The 18,949-nt window shown below is 49.7% G+C and overlaps 1 protein-coding gene across 1 annotated transcript in view; it reads right to left on the bottom strand.

Annotated features, from left to right (window-relative positions):
* Positions 1–9,403: 9,403 nt before the first annotated feature.
* The window catches only part of Bmp8a (bone morphogenetic protein 8a), a 29,690-nt gene continuing 20,144 nt past the window's right edge, over positions 9,404–18,949 (bottom strand). Inside the window, exons 4-7 of the mRNA XM_034503116.2 lie at positions 15,898–16,092; positions 15,378–15,457; positions 14,870–14,980; positions 9,404–11,880 (exon numbers count right to left, since the gene is read on the bottom strand). Of these exons, the coding sequence (XP_034359007.1) occupies positions 11,731–11,880; positions 14,870–14,980; positions 15,378–15,457; positions 15,898–16,092 (536 nt within the window). The 3' untranslated portion in view covers positions 9,404–11,730. The remainder of the gene's footprint in view (positions 11,881–14,869; positions 14,981–15,377; positions 15,458–15,897; positions 16,093–18,949) is intronic.

Below are 18,949 nucleotides of genomic sequence, written 5' to 3'. Positions count from 1 at the left end.
AGTATTTCTGGACACAGAAATTGAGGCTTAGAACCATCTTAACTCCAGGGGATCTGAGACCTGCCCTCCTTGGGCACCTTGTACACATACACAGAGCTGCAGTTACATCTTAAAAGATGGGGGTTGATAGAGAAAATCACCTCACCTTTGACCTCACTCTGAGATACTTTACACACAGGTGATGGAAAAGTTAGACTACAAGTGGTTAACTGAGAAAGGCAGGGATGTGGTAGGTGGGTGCTTTGTAAAAGCTTATCAGGTTTGGTTGTACACTTCTGGAAAGGAAAGCAGGTTTCACTGAACAAAAAGGTGCAGTGTTGTAAGACCTCTTGGAGCCTGGGGGGTGGGGGGTGAGGGGAGGATCTGTTTCTTTTCCAGCTTCTAAGGCTCATGCCACGGGCATGTGACCCCTTTGTCTTCAAACCCAGCAGTGGACAGTTGAGGCTGCACTCTGCCTGCCTCTAGCCCCCAGCTCTGCAGTTTGGGGGTGCATGTCACTGACTCCTGTAAATTTAGGACTGACATCTCCAGGCTGTGTAGCAGCTGCTCTACTGAGCTTCCCCAAAGAACACTTGAGTATTCTGGCCCAGTGTTTTCTCTTGTCTCTGATCAGCATTTTCTTCTTGTTCTGCTGTGCTGACATTGAACTTCCTGTAGGCTTCTGTATGCACATATGTATATACATACCTGAACATAAAGGATAAGATTTTTTTTTTTCACTCAGCACTAGTTGAGAGGAAACAGGTCATTATGCCCCATTATACTCCTAAATTCTTAATTTTTTAAGTTTAATTTTTAAATTTTGTTACTTTCACTGAGTCACCCTGGTGGGCTTCTAACTCACTGCCTCTTCCTGAGTTCTAGGATCAAAGGTGTGGGCAAAGAAACCCAATTTTAATATATTCTTGTGAGCCATAGAACAGCCTGACCTGGAAGGCACTGCCTCCTGAGTGCTGGGATTAAAGGCGTATGACCATCTTAATGACTTATTTGTGTGTGGGGTTTTTTTTGTTTGTTTGTTTGTTTTGTTGTTGTTTTTCCAGACAGGGTTTCTCTGTGTAGTCCTGGCTCTCCTGGAACTCACTCTGTAGACCAGGCTGGCTCTGTAGACTCAGAAATCCACCTGCCTCTGCCTCCCAAGTGCTGGGATTAAAGGCGTGTGTGTGTGTGTGTTTTTTTAAGATTTATTTATATGAGTACACTGTCCCTGTCTTCAGACACACCAGAAGAGAACATCAGATCCCATTAATGCACCAATAACACATGTGGTATGCAGAGATATAAGAAGGCAATACCCTCTGACCTCTGTGGACACCAATAACATGTGGTATGCGAACATACATGCAGGCAAAACACCTGTCACACACTTTAAAGTTCTAAAGGTTGAAAACCATGCCAGGAATTCTACATGAAATTGCTTCTGCCTTTAACTCCCTCCAGCTCAGTGGTAGGCATGGCTTGTCATTGCTGGAACAAAGTCAGGGACTGGAGCAACCCTGAGGAGGAAGGGGTCTCTGTTTCTCACTGCAGGGAAGGCATGTTCATGGGGCAGATCAGGGGCAGGTGTCACCTTCAAAGGCCACCCCTAGTGATTCAAGCAAACCTCAATAACTGATCCTAGCAAATTCTTAGGTTTTGTTTTGTTCTTTTTAGGTATTCAAACTTTTCTTTGATGTAGCAGCTTCTGGAATTCAGTCAACATTAGGTCTTGGCTTCCTTCCCCTTTCCTAGTCCATGTGGTCACTGACCATCATTGATTCAGTCAGGACCCTGTGCATGGCCTTGTAGGCAGTGTCTGTTATAATGCACATTTAGAGGTCTGATGTGTTAGCCAGAACTCTTCCCTTGAGAAGCTTCCTATACCGAATAGGATTCTAGCAGTCACCCAATGTGTATGAGGCTTCCTTACCAGAGCATGGGTGATGGATGACTGACAGGAGGTATCCTCAGACAGCTGTAATGGAGAACATAGCAAGAATGAATGGTTTCCCCACAGCCATAGAGATAGAGTACCCCCCCCCACACACATCCCCATTAACCTTCCCCAATTTGTATTGTATACTCTAGGACTTCCTAAGACCCTGAAGCCACATGCAATTAGGGCAGAATTGCATACAAGTGTGTGTGTGTGTGTGTGTGTGTGTGTGTGTGTGTGTGTGAGAGAGAGAGAGAGAGAGAGAGAGAGAGAGAGAGAGAGAGAGAGGTGGATCTCTGATTTTGAGACCAGCTTGGTCTACATAGTGAGTTCCAAGACAGCCAGAGATACATAGAACCTGTCTCAAAACAAGATTTTTTTTTTTTTATTATCTGTTCTGTGTGTATACATGTCAGTGAGTGTGGGTGCCCGAGGAGGCCAGAAGAGGGCATCTGAGCTGGAGTTACATGCAGTTGCTTTATTTTGCTTTTGGTACTCACTGTGTAGATTAATTGGTCTTAAACTAGCAGGAATCTTCCTGCCTCAGCCTCTCAAGTATTTTAGGTATATGTGATGGTTTGAACAGGTTTGATCCCCAAATACTGATGTGTTTGAATGCCCATGGGGAATGGCATTATTAGGAGCTATAGCCTTGTTGGAGGAGGTGTGGCCTTGTTGGAGGAAGTGTGTCACTGTGGGGGAGGTGTGGCCTTGGAGGAGGTGTGGCCTTGCTGGAGGAAGTGTGTCATTGTGGGGAGGGCTTTGAAGTCTCCTGTGCTTAAGCTCTGTCTGGTGTAGAGTCCAATTTCCTCCTTGCTGACTTTGGATCAAGATGTAGAACTCTTGTCTCCCCCAGCACCATGTCTGCCTGCACACTGCCATGCTTTTAGCCGTGATGACAATGGACTAAACCTCTGAAACTGTAAGCCAGCCTCAATTAAATGTTTTCCTTTATATGAGTTGCCTTGGTCATGGTGTCTCTTCACAGTAATAAAGCCCTACCTAAGCCAGTATGCCATCACCATCTTTCTAATTAAAACTTTATTTTATTTTATAGTGTGTGTGTGTGTGTGTGTGTGTGTGTGTGTGTGTGCGCGCGCGTGCGTGTGTGTGTGTTTATGGAAGCAAGCGAGAGCAGATGCCTCCACAGGCCAGTGGTATCTGATCCCAGTGGTGCTGGGATTACAGGTGGCTTTGAGTCATCTGATATGGGTGCTGGGAATCAAACTCAATCCTCAGGAACTGTGTTTTGTGTTCTTACCTGCTGAGCCATCTCTCCAGCCCCTTCCCAGCAGTTGCCCCCATGTTGGAGCTGGGCACTGAAGCCAGCAGGCATGCTGTATACACAGACGCACCACCAGTGAGCCAACTGTTTAATCCTAGATCCTGCATGTCTTTGGGTATTAAGTCTTGTGTGATATCTGAGGCACACAGACATTTCTCCTGGTTTATCAGGCCATGGTTTTTATTCTTTTACTTTGTTTATAATTTATTTATGCTGTGTAAAGACTTGTTTTTAGGGGATGGAGAGATGGGTCAGAGGTTAAGAGTGCTGGCTGCTCTTCCAGAGGTCCTGAGTTCAATTCCCAGCAACCACATGGTGGCTCACAGCCATCTGTAATAGGATCTGATGTCCTGTTCTGGTCTGTGTGAAGACAGCAACGGGGTACTCATATACATAAAATAAAATCTTTTTAAAAATATTAAAACTTGTTTTTAATGTAATAAAACTTTTTTTTGGTTTGGTTGTTTTGAGATAGGGTTTCTCTTTGTAGCCTGGCTGTCCTAGAAATTACTCTGTAGATCAGGCTGGCCTCAAACTCAGAGATCTGCCTGCCTCTGCCTCTCAAGTACTAAGATTAAAGTTGTGAGCCACCACCAGCTTGTAATTAAAATTTGTTATCATTTTTTTAAGATTAAGATTTCACTGTGTATTCCTAGATGTAGACTAGGCTGGCCTTGAACTCACAGAGATCTGCCTGCCTCTGTCTGCAGAGTGCTGAGATTAAAGGTATGTATCACCCTAGCTATTGTTTTTTGGAGACATGATCTCATATAGCCCAGGCTGGTCAGAAACTCACTCTGGAGCACAGAATAGCCTTGAACTCCTGGTTATCCCACTTTTTATCTCTTAATTTCTGGTGCTACAATGATCTGCCTCCATTCCTGGTTTTGTTTTTGGTTAGTTGGTTTTTAAGACAGGGTCAAGCTTGTTAGTTTGGCCAAAGATTATGACATACCATGAAGGCAGTTTTCCAAGCGGCCTCTAGAGGGCAGCACTACTCCGCTGAGAGCCTCTGTCCTGCCCCATAAAACTTCCTCGGCTGTGTTGAACTTGTCTCTCAGTTGAGTCTTCCATCTGATGACGACATACCTTCCTGCTCTTGTCCAGATGCTTGTGGTCTTCAGTGGCTCCTACACAGACCCTTTAGACTTCTCAGATCAAAGCCACCCCAGTCCTCCTTTCTTCCTTTTTTCCCTCCCTCCTTCCTTCCTTCCCTCCCACTTCCAGTTTTAGTAGACACTACCACCTAGCCAGCTTGCTGCTCAGAGGCTTGGGGCTCATTCTTGGCATCCATCTGGACCCAGCTGGCTCCTCACCTCTGACCCTTACCACACAATCCTCCAAGGTACTCTTTCTGTCTCCAGGATGGCCTCTACCTCTTGGTAGTTTGGTCAGAAGCAATTTTTTTGTTGTTGCTTACACAGGCGCTTACTCTGTAGCTCTGGCTAGCTTGGAACTCACTGTATAGCCCAGGCTGGCTATGAATTTGCCATCCTGCCTCTTCTTCCAAGTCTTGGGATTATAGGCAAGTGCTATCATGCCTGGACAGATCATTACCCCCCCCCCTCATTTTTTAAATTTTTTAAAAATATTTTTTTCAGCTGGGTGGTGGTGGTGCATGCCTTTAATCCTAGCACTCAGAAGGCGAAGGCAGGAGGATCTTTGAGTCTGAGGCTAGCTTGGTCTACAGAAAGAGTTCAAGAATAGTCAGAGCTACACAGAAAAACCATGTCTCAAAAAACCAAATATATATATATATATATATATATATATATATATATATATTATTATTATTATTATTAATTGTCGTGTGTGTGTGTGTGTGTGTGTGTGTGTGTGTGTGTGTGTGTGTGATGCCTATATGGAAGTCAGAGCACAACTCTGGAGTTTTGTTTTTTTTTTCCAGACAGGGTTTCTCTGTGTAGTCCTGACTGTCCTGGAACTCACTCTGTAGACCAGGCTGACCTCGAACTCAGAAATCCGCCTGCCTCTGCCTCCCAAGTGCTGGGATTAAAGGCGTGTGCCACCACCGCCCGGCTGACCTCCATGTCTTAAATTCACTCTCTTTCAGTTAAGAAAATCTCATGTAGCCCAGGCTGGTTTCAAACTCACTATGTAGCTGAGAATGGTCTCATAGTCTGATCCTCCAGCTTTCTGAGGCCAGAGAAGGATGTCTGGTGGCTTGAGCAGCGTCTCTCACTGAAATGAAAGCTCAACATTTCAACCAGGCTGGCTGGGCATCAGGCTCTCGGAGCTGCCCGTCTCCCCGACCCCCAGTGCTGAGGTTGCAGGCATGGGTGCTGGGGATTCAAACTCCGATCCTCATGCTTGCCGTGAGAACCCCCCCTCCCCCGGGGTTGTCTACAGTCATCATTTGGGTGACTTTTCCCACTAGGTTATGAGTTTCCCCAGGGTTAGAACCTCAACAGGAGTTCTCATTACCACATAGCTAGTATTTTGCTGAATGAGAAGAGAAGCTGATGTTAAAAGATCAAAACAACTCTCATTAATCTGGTTCAACAGTGAGGAAGGACCAGGTAGCTCATCCATAAGGCTAAGGCATCTGAGAGGCTGAGCCAGCCTGCAGCGGCTGTTGACAGTCTGTGCAGACACACTTTAAGGGCTGACAGCAGAGTGAAGGGAGCCCATGCTTGTTTCTCTCAGACCCCTCCAAGGCCAACCTGGCCCAAACACACATGGTTTCCAGTTCTTCCCGACTTGAGCAAATCAGCCCGGCTGTATGGTGAGCTCAGGTGTTTGGAACAGTCGGAAGGCCCAGCTGTCTTGTAGCAGATTGAGGATGTCACCTGCCCCTGCCCTGGCTATAATCCTTGTGCAGGGTCTGGAGAAAGCACTCTGTGGTGGAGTTCCAGGTGCGTGTGTGGGATTCCTGAGTCAGCTCTTCCTGTGTTCCTTCTCTGTCACCCGATTTCTCTGCTCTGCCTGTGAAGGCCCAGAGCAGCAGGGATAAGTCAAAGCAGAAGGTCATTGCTGCCTGGAGGGAGGACAGCTGAGGGGGCTGTGCTCCTGTTCACCTCTGCTTTTGACCATGTGAACTCAGGAAGGAGGCGCTAGCTTCAGGAGTAGCGGTGTGAAGCAAGCCCATACGGCCTGAATCCTTCAGCTTGCTCAAGAACAGTTCTTCTGAAGTGCTGCCTGGCTTGGCTCGCTCTGGGCACTTCTCAGGTGTGGCTGGGGCCTGGGAGCCACTCCAGGTGTCCCCTCCTTACCATGAGCAGCTGTGCCTAGCCACTGGCTCTCCCAGACATGGGCTGCCACAAGCTGTCTTGGGCCACCTAAGGCTTCTGGGAAGTTTGTGTTGTTTGTTTTTGATAAATAAACCTTGGTTTTTGTAATGACCTCTAGCTAAGTCCCAGAGGTGGCTGCTGGGACAGTCCTGTTCCTCCTGCTGCTGAGACCTTAAGGAGACATCTAAGAGCTCAGTGCAGAAAGGTTGAAATCAAAAGTGGGCAGGAGCACCTTTGTTCTCCTGCTACCTGGCAGGCTACCAGGCTGACAGGCCAGTTTCTGCCCTCACACACTGGTGCTGTGTCTCATGAATGTCTATAGTCAGTCTCACATCTCACTCACCCACTGACCCACACCAGAATTTTTCTCCACAGGGTAGCCAGGGCCCTTCTTTTGCCAGGTCCTATTTGGAACTGGTGAAACACGCAAACCAGATTTGGTTCCTATGCTACCCCTCCCAAGTCCTGCCTGGAAATAGTAGCCTACAGTAGGCTGGCCTCACTCCCTACACCTGATTTTGGCCAGCCATGCCCCTCTCGGAATTTCATGTGTGTAGAGGCTCAACCTCATCCGCCACCAGGAAACCCCGCCCTCATCTGCTGCTGTGCCTGTTTGGAAATCTAGAACCTGAGGGTGGGGCTATTGCTCTCGGGATGTGTTTTCATTTGGGGTCACGCTCAGGATAAACCTGGAGGCGAGGAGAGAAACCTGCTGCCCCTGGCTTGGCAGAGACTGGGCTTTTGTTTGTTGAGACAGGGTTTCACTGTGTCACCTTGGGCTGTCTTGGAACTTGCTGTGTAGCTGGCCTTGAACTCGGAGCCCTTCTTGCCTCTGCCTCTAGAGTGCCTCTTGAGGTGTGTGCCACCACCACCTGGCTCAACCTGGCTCCTCAAAACAATGTTTCTCCTGTGGCTGGTCAGTTACCGTGGTCAGGATGGGCAGCTGTGAGTCCAGGTGATGCCAGTTACTGTGGGCTCGTATGAGGTTCAAGAGAGAGGACAAGTATGAAGGCCTCTGCCATGGCTGACTCTAAGGTGATGTGGCCAGGTAAAGCAGGCTAGACCCAGGACCCCAGGAAAAACGGTTGTACAGCCTTGTCAAACAATGAAACTAGGGTGAGGAGGTATGGACTTTGTCTGGGGCTTCCCTGATTATCCTGGGGAAGCAGGACTAAGAGACAGGGGTCATTCGGTGGCTTCTCCAAGGTTTTGCCACTGGCCTCTTTGTGATCCTTATATTCTGAAGCTTCCTGAGCCTAAGAAGTGAGGCACCTGCCTTGTGTTATCACCAGGTGTCATCTGCAGAATCCTGCTGTAACTCTACTTGTGTCAAATGCTTGGGGACAGGGCTGGCCTCAGAGTTCCTGGGCTTGTAGCCAACCTTGAGACCACGCCCAGTGGGGGCCAGGGCACCTGCTGTCCACTGAGCAGCCCGCCTTGTGGGGAAGAAGCAGAAATCAAGGCAAGACTGCTGCTAGAATTTGTTTTCAAAATTTGAGAATATTTAATATTGTAAAATTTCCAAGTCCATTATATATCGAATAAACCAATTAATTCACCAGCAGTGTACAGTTTCACCCTAACTTTGTAAGCTACCCACAAATCCTGTGTGGATATGTGTATATAGGTGCTGTGAAGAGACTGGGAGAATTATTAACCCTGGTTATCCAGGCAGTGGAATTATGGGATTTGTAGTCTATTCTTTAAGTTTTATGTTTTAAATGAACTAATTTTTTTTTACATTATATGTAATGTTTTGTAAACGAAGAATTGTTTTAAATGCCAAATATCTGCTCAAGCTTTATCTCCTAATAAAAAAAGGAACTGTAAGTCCCTTCACTTCCATGAGGACAGTGTGCACATGTCCACTAGCAAGATGCAGGAGGGCTACACGTTAGGGCCACAACTGCCATCTCTTCATGACAGAGACCCCAGGGCTACAGTCTGGTCCTTCTCATAAGCAGGCAGAGTGTAGGACTGCCCATCACTCTGAGATATTTTGGGGTAAACATAACTTTGTTGTCAATACAGCAGCACAGGGTACATTTTGGGAGAAGGCCGGCATTTCTAGGAAGGTGGGCCAGGGCCTTACTGCCAAGTCCATTTAAAATGAGATACTATTTACTTCCCACAGCTTCAAAGGCAGACGGTGCTGGGTATTGTGTGAACACCTCTGAGCCAGCAGCTCTGCTCTACTCTGCTCCAAACCTGTGCTCTCTGCCTCTCTTCATGTAAACTGTAAGGAGTTTCTCTGGTGGGTCCCCCACTTTCCTGTATCTGGGCACAGGAACAGCACTGTACCCAGCTGACATCCAGATATGCTATGCTGCAGTTGTGATGTCATGAGGGTCGGTCCTCCCACACAAAATGGTCCCACAGTGCCTTTGTGTCCTGTGGTGCTTTCTTATTGCCCTCGGGGGCCTTCAGTGATGGTCACCTTTGCTTCTAACGTGTAACCTAAGTGGTCAGAGATCACCAGAAACCCAAATGGTCTTTGAGACAACGCTGACACCCAGGTGCTGCACATCTCTCTTCTCTAAGACCTTTTCAGTTGGTGTCATCTGTGACCAGCTGTCTGTCTGTCTGTCTGTCTGTCTGTCTGAGTTGAAGGAGGCTGTGACTGACAGGCATTTGCTTTGCTGTGAGAGGAAGTCCCACAGTCTCCCTGTGTTCCTGCCCAGCACCCTGGAAGTAGAGAGGCTGAATCTCCCAAATACTCATCACACACACACACACACACACACACACACACACACACACACACACACAGCTCCATGCTGGGCACAAACATTGAAAGCTCTATCCACTGCTTCAGCTGGGAGAGCTGTTGGATAAGCTTGTGAGTCCCATGGCTATGCCTTTGAGAGATGGTCAGGGAGGCAAGCAGTCTTCCTGGTGGGAAGAGCCTTGGAACAACAACAACAGCAACAACAACAATAAAGACAAAAACCACTGTTCCTGATGAAAAGAATGTCCCCAACAGCCTGTGTATTTGAGGCTTAGTCCCAGGAGTGGTGCTGGAGACAGCTGCCATGAAGGAGGAAGTTTCTGGCCATGGGATGCAGTCTGGGATCAGACAGCTCTTTTCCTTTTCTTCTGCTTCCTGTCTACCACAATGTGTTGTCTCACCACCAGCCAAAAGCAGCAGGGCCAGCTAACCACAGACCGTCGAAACTGTCAGTCACAATAAACCTTTTCCTGTGTCAAATGGATTGTCTCCGGTATTTTGTTACAATAACAGAAAGACAACTTCATGCTACAGTTAGGGTATTTAGGTTGGATAAGAACAGTAATTTGTCCAGATACTAAGCAAGTCAGGGTCCTGACATTCAGGCTAATGCCTTGTGCAATCCCAGCCAGCCTCTGAGGCCCAAAGTTTTTTTTTTTTTTTTTTTTTAAGGCTTACTTTTATTTTTATTTATATGAGTATTTTGCTTGCATGTATGTCTGTGCACATACATGTAGGAACCACTGGAAGCCAGAGGAGAGCACTGGATCCTCTGGAAATGGATCAGTTACAGACAGTTGTGAGCTGCCATGTGGGTGCTGGAATCAAATCCTGGTCCTCCGGAAGAGCAGCCAGCGCTCTTAACTGTTGAACCATCTCTCCGGCCCCTAGAAACTTGAAGCTTTTGGGAAATTCACCATCTTCCAGATATTCTGGACCCATTTTTGTGTGTGTGTGTGTGTGTGTGTGTGTGTGTGTGTACATAGAAGGGTCCCCTTCTCTAGCTTCACACAGGAAACCTTCCCAGGCTGGGGGTGGTGGGGCCAAGATTGCTGTCCTGCAGCAAGGCCCCAGCCTCATTCTGGATGCTAGCCCTGCCATCCCTGGGGCCCAACCAGGGGTAGAGCATATGAACCCCACGGAAGTGCATCCCTGAGCACCTGGGTGGGTCCACCTCCGCTGGGTGTGTCTCTAGATGGGGATGAGTCCAGGACCTGCTCTTAATGACACAGTTTGGGCAGCTGGACTCTGTTCCCGCAGGTAAATTACAGGCTTAGTAAGTCAGAAATCAAATAAACACTCCAGCTCCCAGCAGCTGCCCCAAGGAGAACAGTGGGTTCCAAGCCTCCCCACCCAACTCAGCCTAATTACCACCTGTCAGTCCCCTGGGACAGGGGCCTTTTCTTTGACTCACAGGTCCCAGAAACAGGATAGAGCTGCTGGGCCCCCAGGGTGACGCCAGCTTGGTGACCAACCTGTTCTTAGTTCCCAGACATAAGCAAACGTCGACATCCCTCCCCTTTGCCCCACGCCTGGCTGGAGGGCTGTCACTGTGCCCTGGTGGGATAGATTGCTCTTCTTAGAGAAAGAGGAAAGCCAGGTCCTTTCCTCTGCGTAGTTGAGTGGCCATCTGCAGGTCTGTGCTGAGGATGTATGTGGAGGGCCTGTCCAGGTGCATCATGGGACATTTGGAGGGAGATCACAGGTGCAGGCCATCAGCTAGTAGAAGAGGTAGCACCTATCATGTGCCAGCCTGGACCAGCCTCTTCAGTTGTGTTTTTGCTTCTGCTAAGGGTTCATTTTGTCTCGATGCCCAGCCTCAAGCTGGTCAGCACAGCGGCAGTGGTAGAGTGAACTGGAAACTCCCAGGGTCCTTTGCTTACAGGCAGAAAGGTCAGGCCTAGGACACACATCGTGAAATGTCTCTCCCACCTTTACTGTAAACTAGCCAGATGGTTCTTTTTTTTTTTTCTCTTTTCTCTCTCCACCCCACGGGGTGTCCCTATGTGGCCTTGAACTCACCGAGATCCTCCTGTCTCTGCCTCTCTAGTGCTGGCTCTGATTAGTTTCTAACAAGCTAGCTCTGATCTCAAGCAATGCACCAATCTAAGAGTATGTGTCCGTTATATTTAAAGATGCCCCGACCACCTTAATGAATGGTGCAGAGCCCAGATCAGCCAGTTTCAAATTCCAGAGTCTTCTTAGACCATCCAGAGTTTGCCACGGTGGGCTGAGGATGGCCAAGGACCAGTCTTGCTCATGTGGGCCTTCAGTGCTGACCCCAGATCTCTCAGTCAGCACAGCTCTGGGATGCTGTGCACACTCAGTCTCAGCTTGGGTAGGAGGATGGAGAGGGGAGGGCGGTAGGCCACAAATCCCATGAAGAGGACAGAGGAGCTGGGAAAGGACCAAAATTTTAGCAGGAAGTGGCCAGGGGAAGTAAGGGCCTCCCGTTGCCCCTGTCTGAGCTATGATAACATAGGAGGGTTTCCTGCCTCTGGAGAGGGGCCTGAGCCAACGGTAAGGCAGTAGAAGCAGGGTGTTGGGCAGGGCCTCAGTGGCAGCCACAGGCCTTGACCACCATGTTGCGGTGCTTCCTCAGGATGACGTTGTTGCTGCTGTCATAGTAGAGCACAGAGGTGGCACTCAGTTTGGTGGGTGCACAGCACGCCTTGGGGACAACATCTGGCTTCATCAGGTGCACCTGGCAGGGAGGGAGGGGATGCGGGCAAGGGTGTAAACCTGGTGTCCTCTTCAAAGAACTACCCAGCAAAGACTCAGGCCTCACTTGCTACCTTTCCAGAAGGTCTGAGCCCCTCACCACCAGTGCCACTGCCCACCCTTGACTAGAGTAGGTCCCTCGTTGGAATTTGTCCTTCCCACTAACCTCAGAGTACAGGCCAGGCACCCAGCTTGGAAACCCTAACACACATGGCCTTGCACATTCTCAGCTCCTGGCCCACAGTTATGTCCAGTTCTGCCCAGACACGGGCAACCCTTAGCCCTGGGTGCCCATGAGGACCTCTTCTGGGGTCCTCGACTATATTCTGTGTTCAACTATATTCTTAACAGGTATAGAGCAGTGTGTGTGTGTGTGTGTGTGTGTGTGTGTGTGTGTGTGTGTGTGTGAGAGAGAGAGAGAGAGAGAGAGAGAGAGAGAGAGAGGCTCACAAAGTGAGTTATAATGGACACAGAAGCTCAGCCTCATAACTTCTGAGACAAGGCTGTCTTTGTAGGGAACCAATAGAGAGTTCACGGGCTCACACTGGCCATCTCAGTGCTACTGCGTTTGAAGCAGGTGCTAGTCCATAAACCCATCTCTAAAGCAGCTTTTGTCCCCCTGAAAGGCTCAGTGAGTAACTGTTTTCAACCTGGAGACAAGCTCATTCTGAGACCTGACAGGACCAGGTAAAGTTCAAACCGGACTCTTCTCAGGGTCCTCACCAGAGGGGAGGCTGGAGGGAACAAGAACCTACCTCCTCCGTGTGTGTGTGTGTGTGTGTGTGTGTGTGTGTGTGTGTACAGATGTCCAGAGCCTCCACTAGGCTTCCCTAGTCCTGGGAGTGAGGTCTACAGGAAGCAGTCTGATGGGGCATCCTCTTCCCACAGGCTTTGTACTGCAGCCCAGCTATGACTGGGTTAGTATGGGGAAGCAGCTTCACTGAGGTCATGGAGGGAGGATAGCCCTCCGGGGCGACATATAGCCAGACTGGGACCTGGGGGGCAGCTGCTCTACACCTCTCCATGGACAACCTCACGTGACATAGCTAGGAGATGCTAGCTGTTAAGTGTGCCTGTGTTGGGGGAGGAGCATGGCTGAAATGGCTGGGATCTAGAAGGGGCCATCTCTGCGATGGGACATTGGAGAGAGGGGTGTTGATACCATAGGACACCTCCTTCTTACACTTGCCACAACCCTTGGCTTCATCAAGTGATGCTGTGGAGAACAACCTTTCACTCACTCAGCAGCCACAAAGTTCATAGTTTGCATGGGGCCATCTGTGTCCTGTTGTTGTTGTTTTGAGACAAGGTCTCACTATGTAGCCCTGGCTGTCCTGGAACTTGCTATGTAGACCTGACTGGGAGCAGGGGTGGATTTCAAGGCAGGGTTTCTCTGTGTAGCCCTGGATATCCTGGAACTCACTCTGTAGACCTGTACCTCCTGGGAGCAGAGATTAAAGGTGTGTGCCACCGCTGCCCCGGCTGGTTTCTTTCCATTGCTGATCCGGATGCTCCTGATGCTGAAGTGTAAACCAGGCCCCCCATCACCAGTGAGCAGCTTTCCACTAGAACACATGCTTCTCTTGCTCACTGTTGCTTTGCTTATGTGCTTACCACAGCCTCCCCAGGGGACAGAGGTTGTCCTGTCTGCTGCTGGGCCAGGTCACTTACTTTAGCCAAGCCATTGTCAATGGGGGAACAGAGGCCAGAGCAAAGTGGGGAGGAGACAAGACCAGGAGACACAGGTACACTTATACCAGAGATCTCCCTTACTTGGGAACTAGTGACTGCATATCTCACTGACGCCCTGAGCTGCTCCTCCCAGGATCGTGGCTCCAGTTGCCCAGCAAATGCCAGCGGACACAGTGATGCCTTAGCATCAGCTCAAGGCAGCTCCTTTTAGTTCATGACGCTCACTCTGGGGCATCACTTGGCACAGCCTCTTGCTAGATAAACCCAAAGCTATGGGACACCAGAACCCTAGGACATCAGGAAAAAAGTTCCTGACCAGAGTCAGCAAGCACAAGCCTTTCAATACAGGCTGCAGTCAGTGTGGCTTCTGTTAGACCCTGCTTCCTAACTGAAAATGGCCCGGAATCTAAGGCTTAACAGTTTTACACCAAGAGACCAGTCAGGAAAGAGGTGAGGTCAGAAACAGCAGCAGGGGTGGAGTTCTGGGTAGATCTCAGTTGGCTGTGAGCCTGTTTAGTGTGCAGAAAGCCTCAGATTTGACCCACAGCATCACATAAACTGGGCATAATATTACACACAAATAATCCCAGTACTCTGAACCAGAGGTGGGGGGAGCAGAAGTTCAAAGTCATCCTTAGTTACATACTGAGTCTTAATCTAGCCTGGGATATAAGAGGGGAAGACATTAGGAATGACCAAGGCCCAGAAGAACAGAGACAAGGGAGGCCTATCTGCCAGGCAGGGCGGATGAACATACATGCCAGGCAGGGCAGATGGGCATACATGCCAGGCAGGGCGGATGGGCATACATGCCAGGCAGGGCGGATGGGCATACATGCCAGGCAGGGCGGATGGGCATACATGCCAGGCAGGGTGGATGGGCATACATGCCAGGCAGGGCGGATGGGCATACATGCCAGGCAGGGCAGATGGGCATATGTGCACACCAGGAACGTCAGATCCACTGTATCCATTTTTCACTTGTGCACTGAGGTCACACAGGCCCCTGTGGGATGCCCGTGTGTTGTATGTGTGCCTCAGTGTGGTCACAGGGGCTGTGGTATGTCAATCTGGGTCCTATACAGGTCTGCAGGCTCCCTGTTGTGCATGCGCTGTGCATGTGTGCCCTGCTGTCTGCCCATCGATGCCCACGTAGCAACAATTCTTCCTGAGGTTCAGGAATCAAACGCTAGCTGAGTCTGAAAAGTTCCTCTTTGTTACTGTTCTTACCACTCCTTGTCCCGGTCCCACCTGTTACAGCAGGCCACTGTGATACTGACCAGAGACTGCAAGATGGCATGGTTGGTGGCATTCATACAGGAGTCCAGTGGAAAAGCACACTCCCCCTCACAGTAGTAGGCAGAGTAGCCCTGGGGGGCGATGACCCAGTCCTGTGGGTGGGAAATGGGGGTATCATCAATGTTTTCTTCCATAGACCATCAGCATAGCACCTATCATTGGATGACCTGAAGCTGTGTACCCTCATCCCCTCAGTGACCCTCACCTCAGCAAGTGAGGCTGGACCCCAGCTCTGCCCTTCACTCCTCACCCCCTCTGCTGTCTCCTCCACAGCTGCCCCTACGTCTTCTGCAGCAGCTGGAGCAGGAAGAGCCCAGAGGCCCCGCCCACCCAGCCTCGGTTTCCCTGTTGGAGTGCTGCCGGCTTACTGGGCTGAGTGGGCGGACTCATTTTCATGGCTTTTATACACATTAAAGGCACAGTAGCTCCACCCCCACCCTGGAGACACCAGGGTCTGCAGGTATCAGGCAGAGGAAAGGCAGAAATTACCAGCCAGCCGAGGTCACGGAAGCTGACGTAGAGCTCATGCCTGCGGCAAACCTCTCTGCCGCGGGAACCGTGGCTGTCATCTGCAGGGACAAGAAGGCACAGTTTATTCAGGTGTCCTGCCCTACAGAGTGGCCATGGGTACTCCCCGTGGTGATGTGACAGACACATTTATAACGAAGGACAATAGGAAACTTAAACCACTGGAATCACAAGGTCCACTTCTGGATCCCTGCTCATGCCGTGACCCAGCTCAACAGCCCTTTTCTGGCTCCATCAGCACAGGCTATGGCTGTGTTCAGCAAGATCTCTCACCTTGCTGCCTGGGAGGCCTCCAGACACTCCAGTGAACGCCCCAACAGGACCCTAGGGCACGCACACTTCTGCTTTCCTCTGCAGACTCTCAACTGCAGCCCTCCCTCTCAGACAGGGACAGCCCAGAGATCAAGGGTCTTGAATCAGATCTATTGGAAGCCTACCACGTTGTAAAGAGGCCTCTGATGAGGCTCAGCCCCACCCTCACCAAAGATCCCTGGGAGTCTGTTGGGGTGTGGGAGCTCGTTTGTTTTCTTTGGCTGCCTCCTCTTCAGTGGCCTCACTGCCCGAGGGGTCCGCACAGGACTTGAGCTGGCCCTGAAGAAGGTGACCATGAAAGGCTGTCTGGAGCGTGGTGCTTGTTGTCCAAGCAGGCCAGCCAGGCCAGGATCCATGCTGTGCCCTGGGAGACAGAGGCAGAAGGAGAGCTGACTTGTTGGTGGTGGCATGGCACCTATGAACATGTGTCCTTATCCAAAACCCAATCTAAGCATTCTGGCCAGCAGGTCTAAGGTGGTAGGGACAGGGACCTCTGTAGCCACAGGCATCCCTGCTGGTGATAACTTAATAGACTTGAGAAACATTTGACAGGAGTCAGGATTTCACCCCTAATTTCCTCAGTCGGTCCTCACTATAACCCTATATTTCTTTTTGGGGGTCGGGTAGAGGGTAGGGGACGGGAGCAGTTTCAAAACAGGGTTTCTCCGTGTATCCCTGGCTGTCCTGGAACATACTTTGTAGATCAGGCTGGCCTTGAACTCACAGAGATCTGACTCTGCCTCCTAAGTGCTGGGATTAACAGTCCATATTTTACTCTTTGTGGAACGCAGGTCACAGTCATTCCGAGATTAGCAGAGCCCACTGCTGGTGTGATGCTCAAGTCAGGGGCTCCCTTGGCCAGTGATCTAACAAACACCCTGGTCCCATTGGGCTGTACTTTCTGGGGATTAGAGGGTGTGGTTCATGGCACACCGGGTTAGGGCAGCCTCTGCAAGGACAAACCTTGGGCTTACTATCCCAGCATGGCAAGTTTGTTCATCCAACGGTGGGGCATTCACTGCCTCTCTGATTCCTACAACCAAGGCCCCAGGCAGGACACAGACAGAAGTCAGAGCAGTCACAAAGTCGAGTCAGTTCATATCCTGCTCATCCCAGTGCCAAGTCTGTGCTCACTAGGCCAGCCAAGGGCTTCAGAAAAAGGCGAGGGCTTCAGGGAGACAGACCAGGGGAAGACCCTGTCCACAGGAAGAATGGAACCTATACAGGGGGATTTCATCCCAGATCCACTAAGGACAGCAGATGCCTCCACAGTAAACACAGGAGAACAATCTACACCACCAGCTCTGGCTTTGCTGGTGGACTCTGCCTGTGTCCCCTGTCCTTCTAAAATCCAGAAGCACTCTATTACGCTGACGTGGTGACCCCGCCCACACTCAGAAGGTAAAGGCAGGAAGATGGGAAGCAGGAGTGTTCAGTCATCTTCTATTACACACTGAGCTGGAGGCCAGCATAGCCTACAGGAAGTCCTGCTTTAAAAAACAAAACAAAACACCACACAGATCTAGTTGCTAGTAGGTTGTCTCCATGCCAAAGGATGGCCCCACATCTACATGTAGATGGGGCGCAGAGACTGGACTTGGGTAATAACCAATAAGAAGAAAGGGAAGCAGCCGCCTTTAATCCCAGCACTTGGGAGGCAGAGGCAGGCGGATTTCTGAGTTCGAGGCCAGCCTGGTCTACAGAGTGAGTTCAGGACAGCCAGGGCTACACAGAGAAACCTGTCTCAAAAAACCAAAAAAAAAAAAAAAAAAAAAAAAAAAAAAAAAAAAAAAAGGGAAGCAAACAGGAAAGCATTAGAGGAAGGAGAAGTAGGTGGTAGTGGATGGATATGATCAAAAAGCATTGTATACATGTATGAAATTTTCAAATAATAAATATAAAACACTATTTAAAACCTATCCAGTCAAACAGTATAATAACCACAAAATCGGTCTCCTGAATGCCCACGCTCATGCAGCAGCTCGCTTTGGGGGGATTTCACCTCCCATCTGCAGTCAAGTTCCCTTCTGGTGTCATAATGGGACACAGAACCATTTCCCCTTTGCCTGTGTGAAATTCTGCACACCAAAGCCCAGCTATGCTCACATTACATATTAATAACACATTACATATTAATAACACATATTAATGTTCAGCTGACTTGTTACAAGCACCAATGCACACATACACGCATGTATGTGCACATATAAACTCTCAGACACTGAGGTGGCTCAGAGAAAGAGTTCTTGTTCCAGGCCCTGGGTTCTACCACCAGTACTGGATGAAGTGTGTTCCCACCAGCACTGGATGAAGTGTGTTCCCACCAGCACTGGATGAAGTGTGTTCCCACCAGTACTGGATGAAGTGTGTTCCCACCAGTACTGGATGAAGTGTACAAGAACACAAAGGGCTGAGCCCACAGCTCAGTAGCAGAGCACCTGCCTGGTAAGCACGAAGCCTTAGGTCCAATCCCCAACACAAAACCACAATGACACAAACCGCACTCACATGTGCACACACACTCGTCTGTTTGCAGGACTTGCGCTTTACCCGACTCTTCCATAGACATGGAGGTCAGGGCCACCGTCTGCCTGTTGAGGACAGTCCACTCAAAGGTGAGCCTTCACACAGCTGGGCTCCACACCAGCAGTTCACCGGCCACTTGAAAGACTCAATTCACCCTTTGACCTATGACTTCACCTGCCACCAACAAATGTGGTAGCTGTGAGGCGACCCAGGAATGTGGCCAAGAGCTATGGGCCACAGAGGCCATCAGTGCTCCTGGCTCAGCCACATTTGTTTTTCTTTTGTGTAACTGACCTTCCAGATTCTTCTGGGCACACAGAGAAGCTTCAGAGCAGCTCCTGGCTGAACTCCTCAAAGCCAGAGTGGGGAGTTGCTGTGCAGGGCCCGGGGATGTTTGGAGGCTCTCAAAGTAAGGTGAGCTGGACTGAGAGCCCATGGTGCGTCTAAGCCAAGGTTCCCATTTTACAGGGTCACAAATTAAGACCCATTGAACATCAACTATCCAATGCCTGGAGCAAGCAGCTGCAGACAGAGCGACTCCTACCCTGCCCAGCACAAGGCAGAGGCCTGAGTGAGGGTGGGACAGAAGCTGATAAAGACTGAGGCTGCTCCTTCCAGAGTTCTGTTTCTGAGAGGCCGGAGTGCACCCACCCTATCAGCTTTGTTCCTTGTCCCCCATCATTAGATGGGACCCT

The sequence above is a fragment of the Arvicanthis niloticus genome, chromosome 5, assembly GCF_011762505.2.
Source record: "Arvicanthis niloticus isolate mArvNil1 chromosome 5, mArvNil1.pat.X, whole genome shotgun sequence".
NCBI classification, from domain to species: Eukaryota; Metazoa; Chordata; class Mammalia; order Rodentia; family Muridae; genus Arvicanthis; species Arvicanthis niloticus.
Note: the sequence above shows the minus strand (reverse complement) of the source record. Positions and strands in the feature narration are given on the sequence as shown.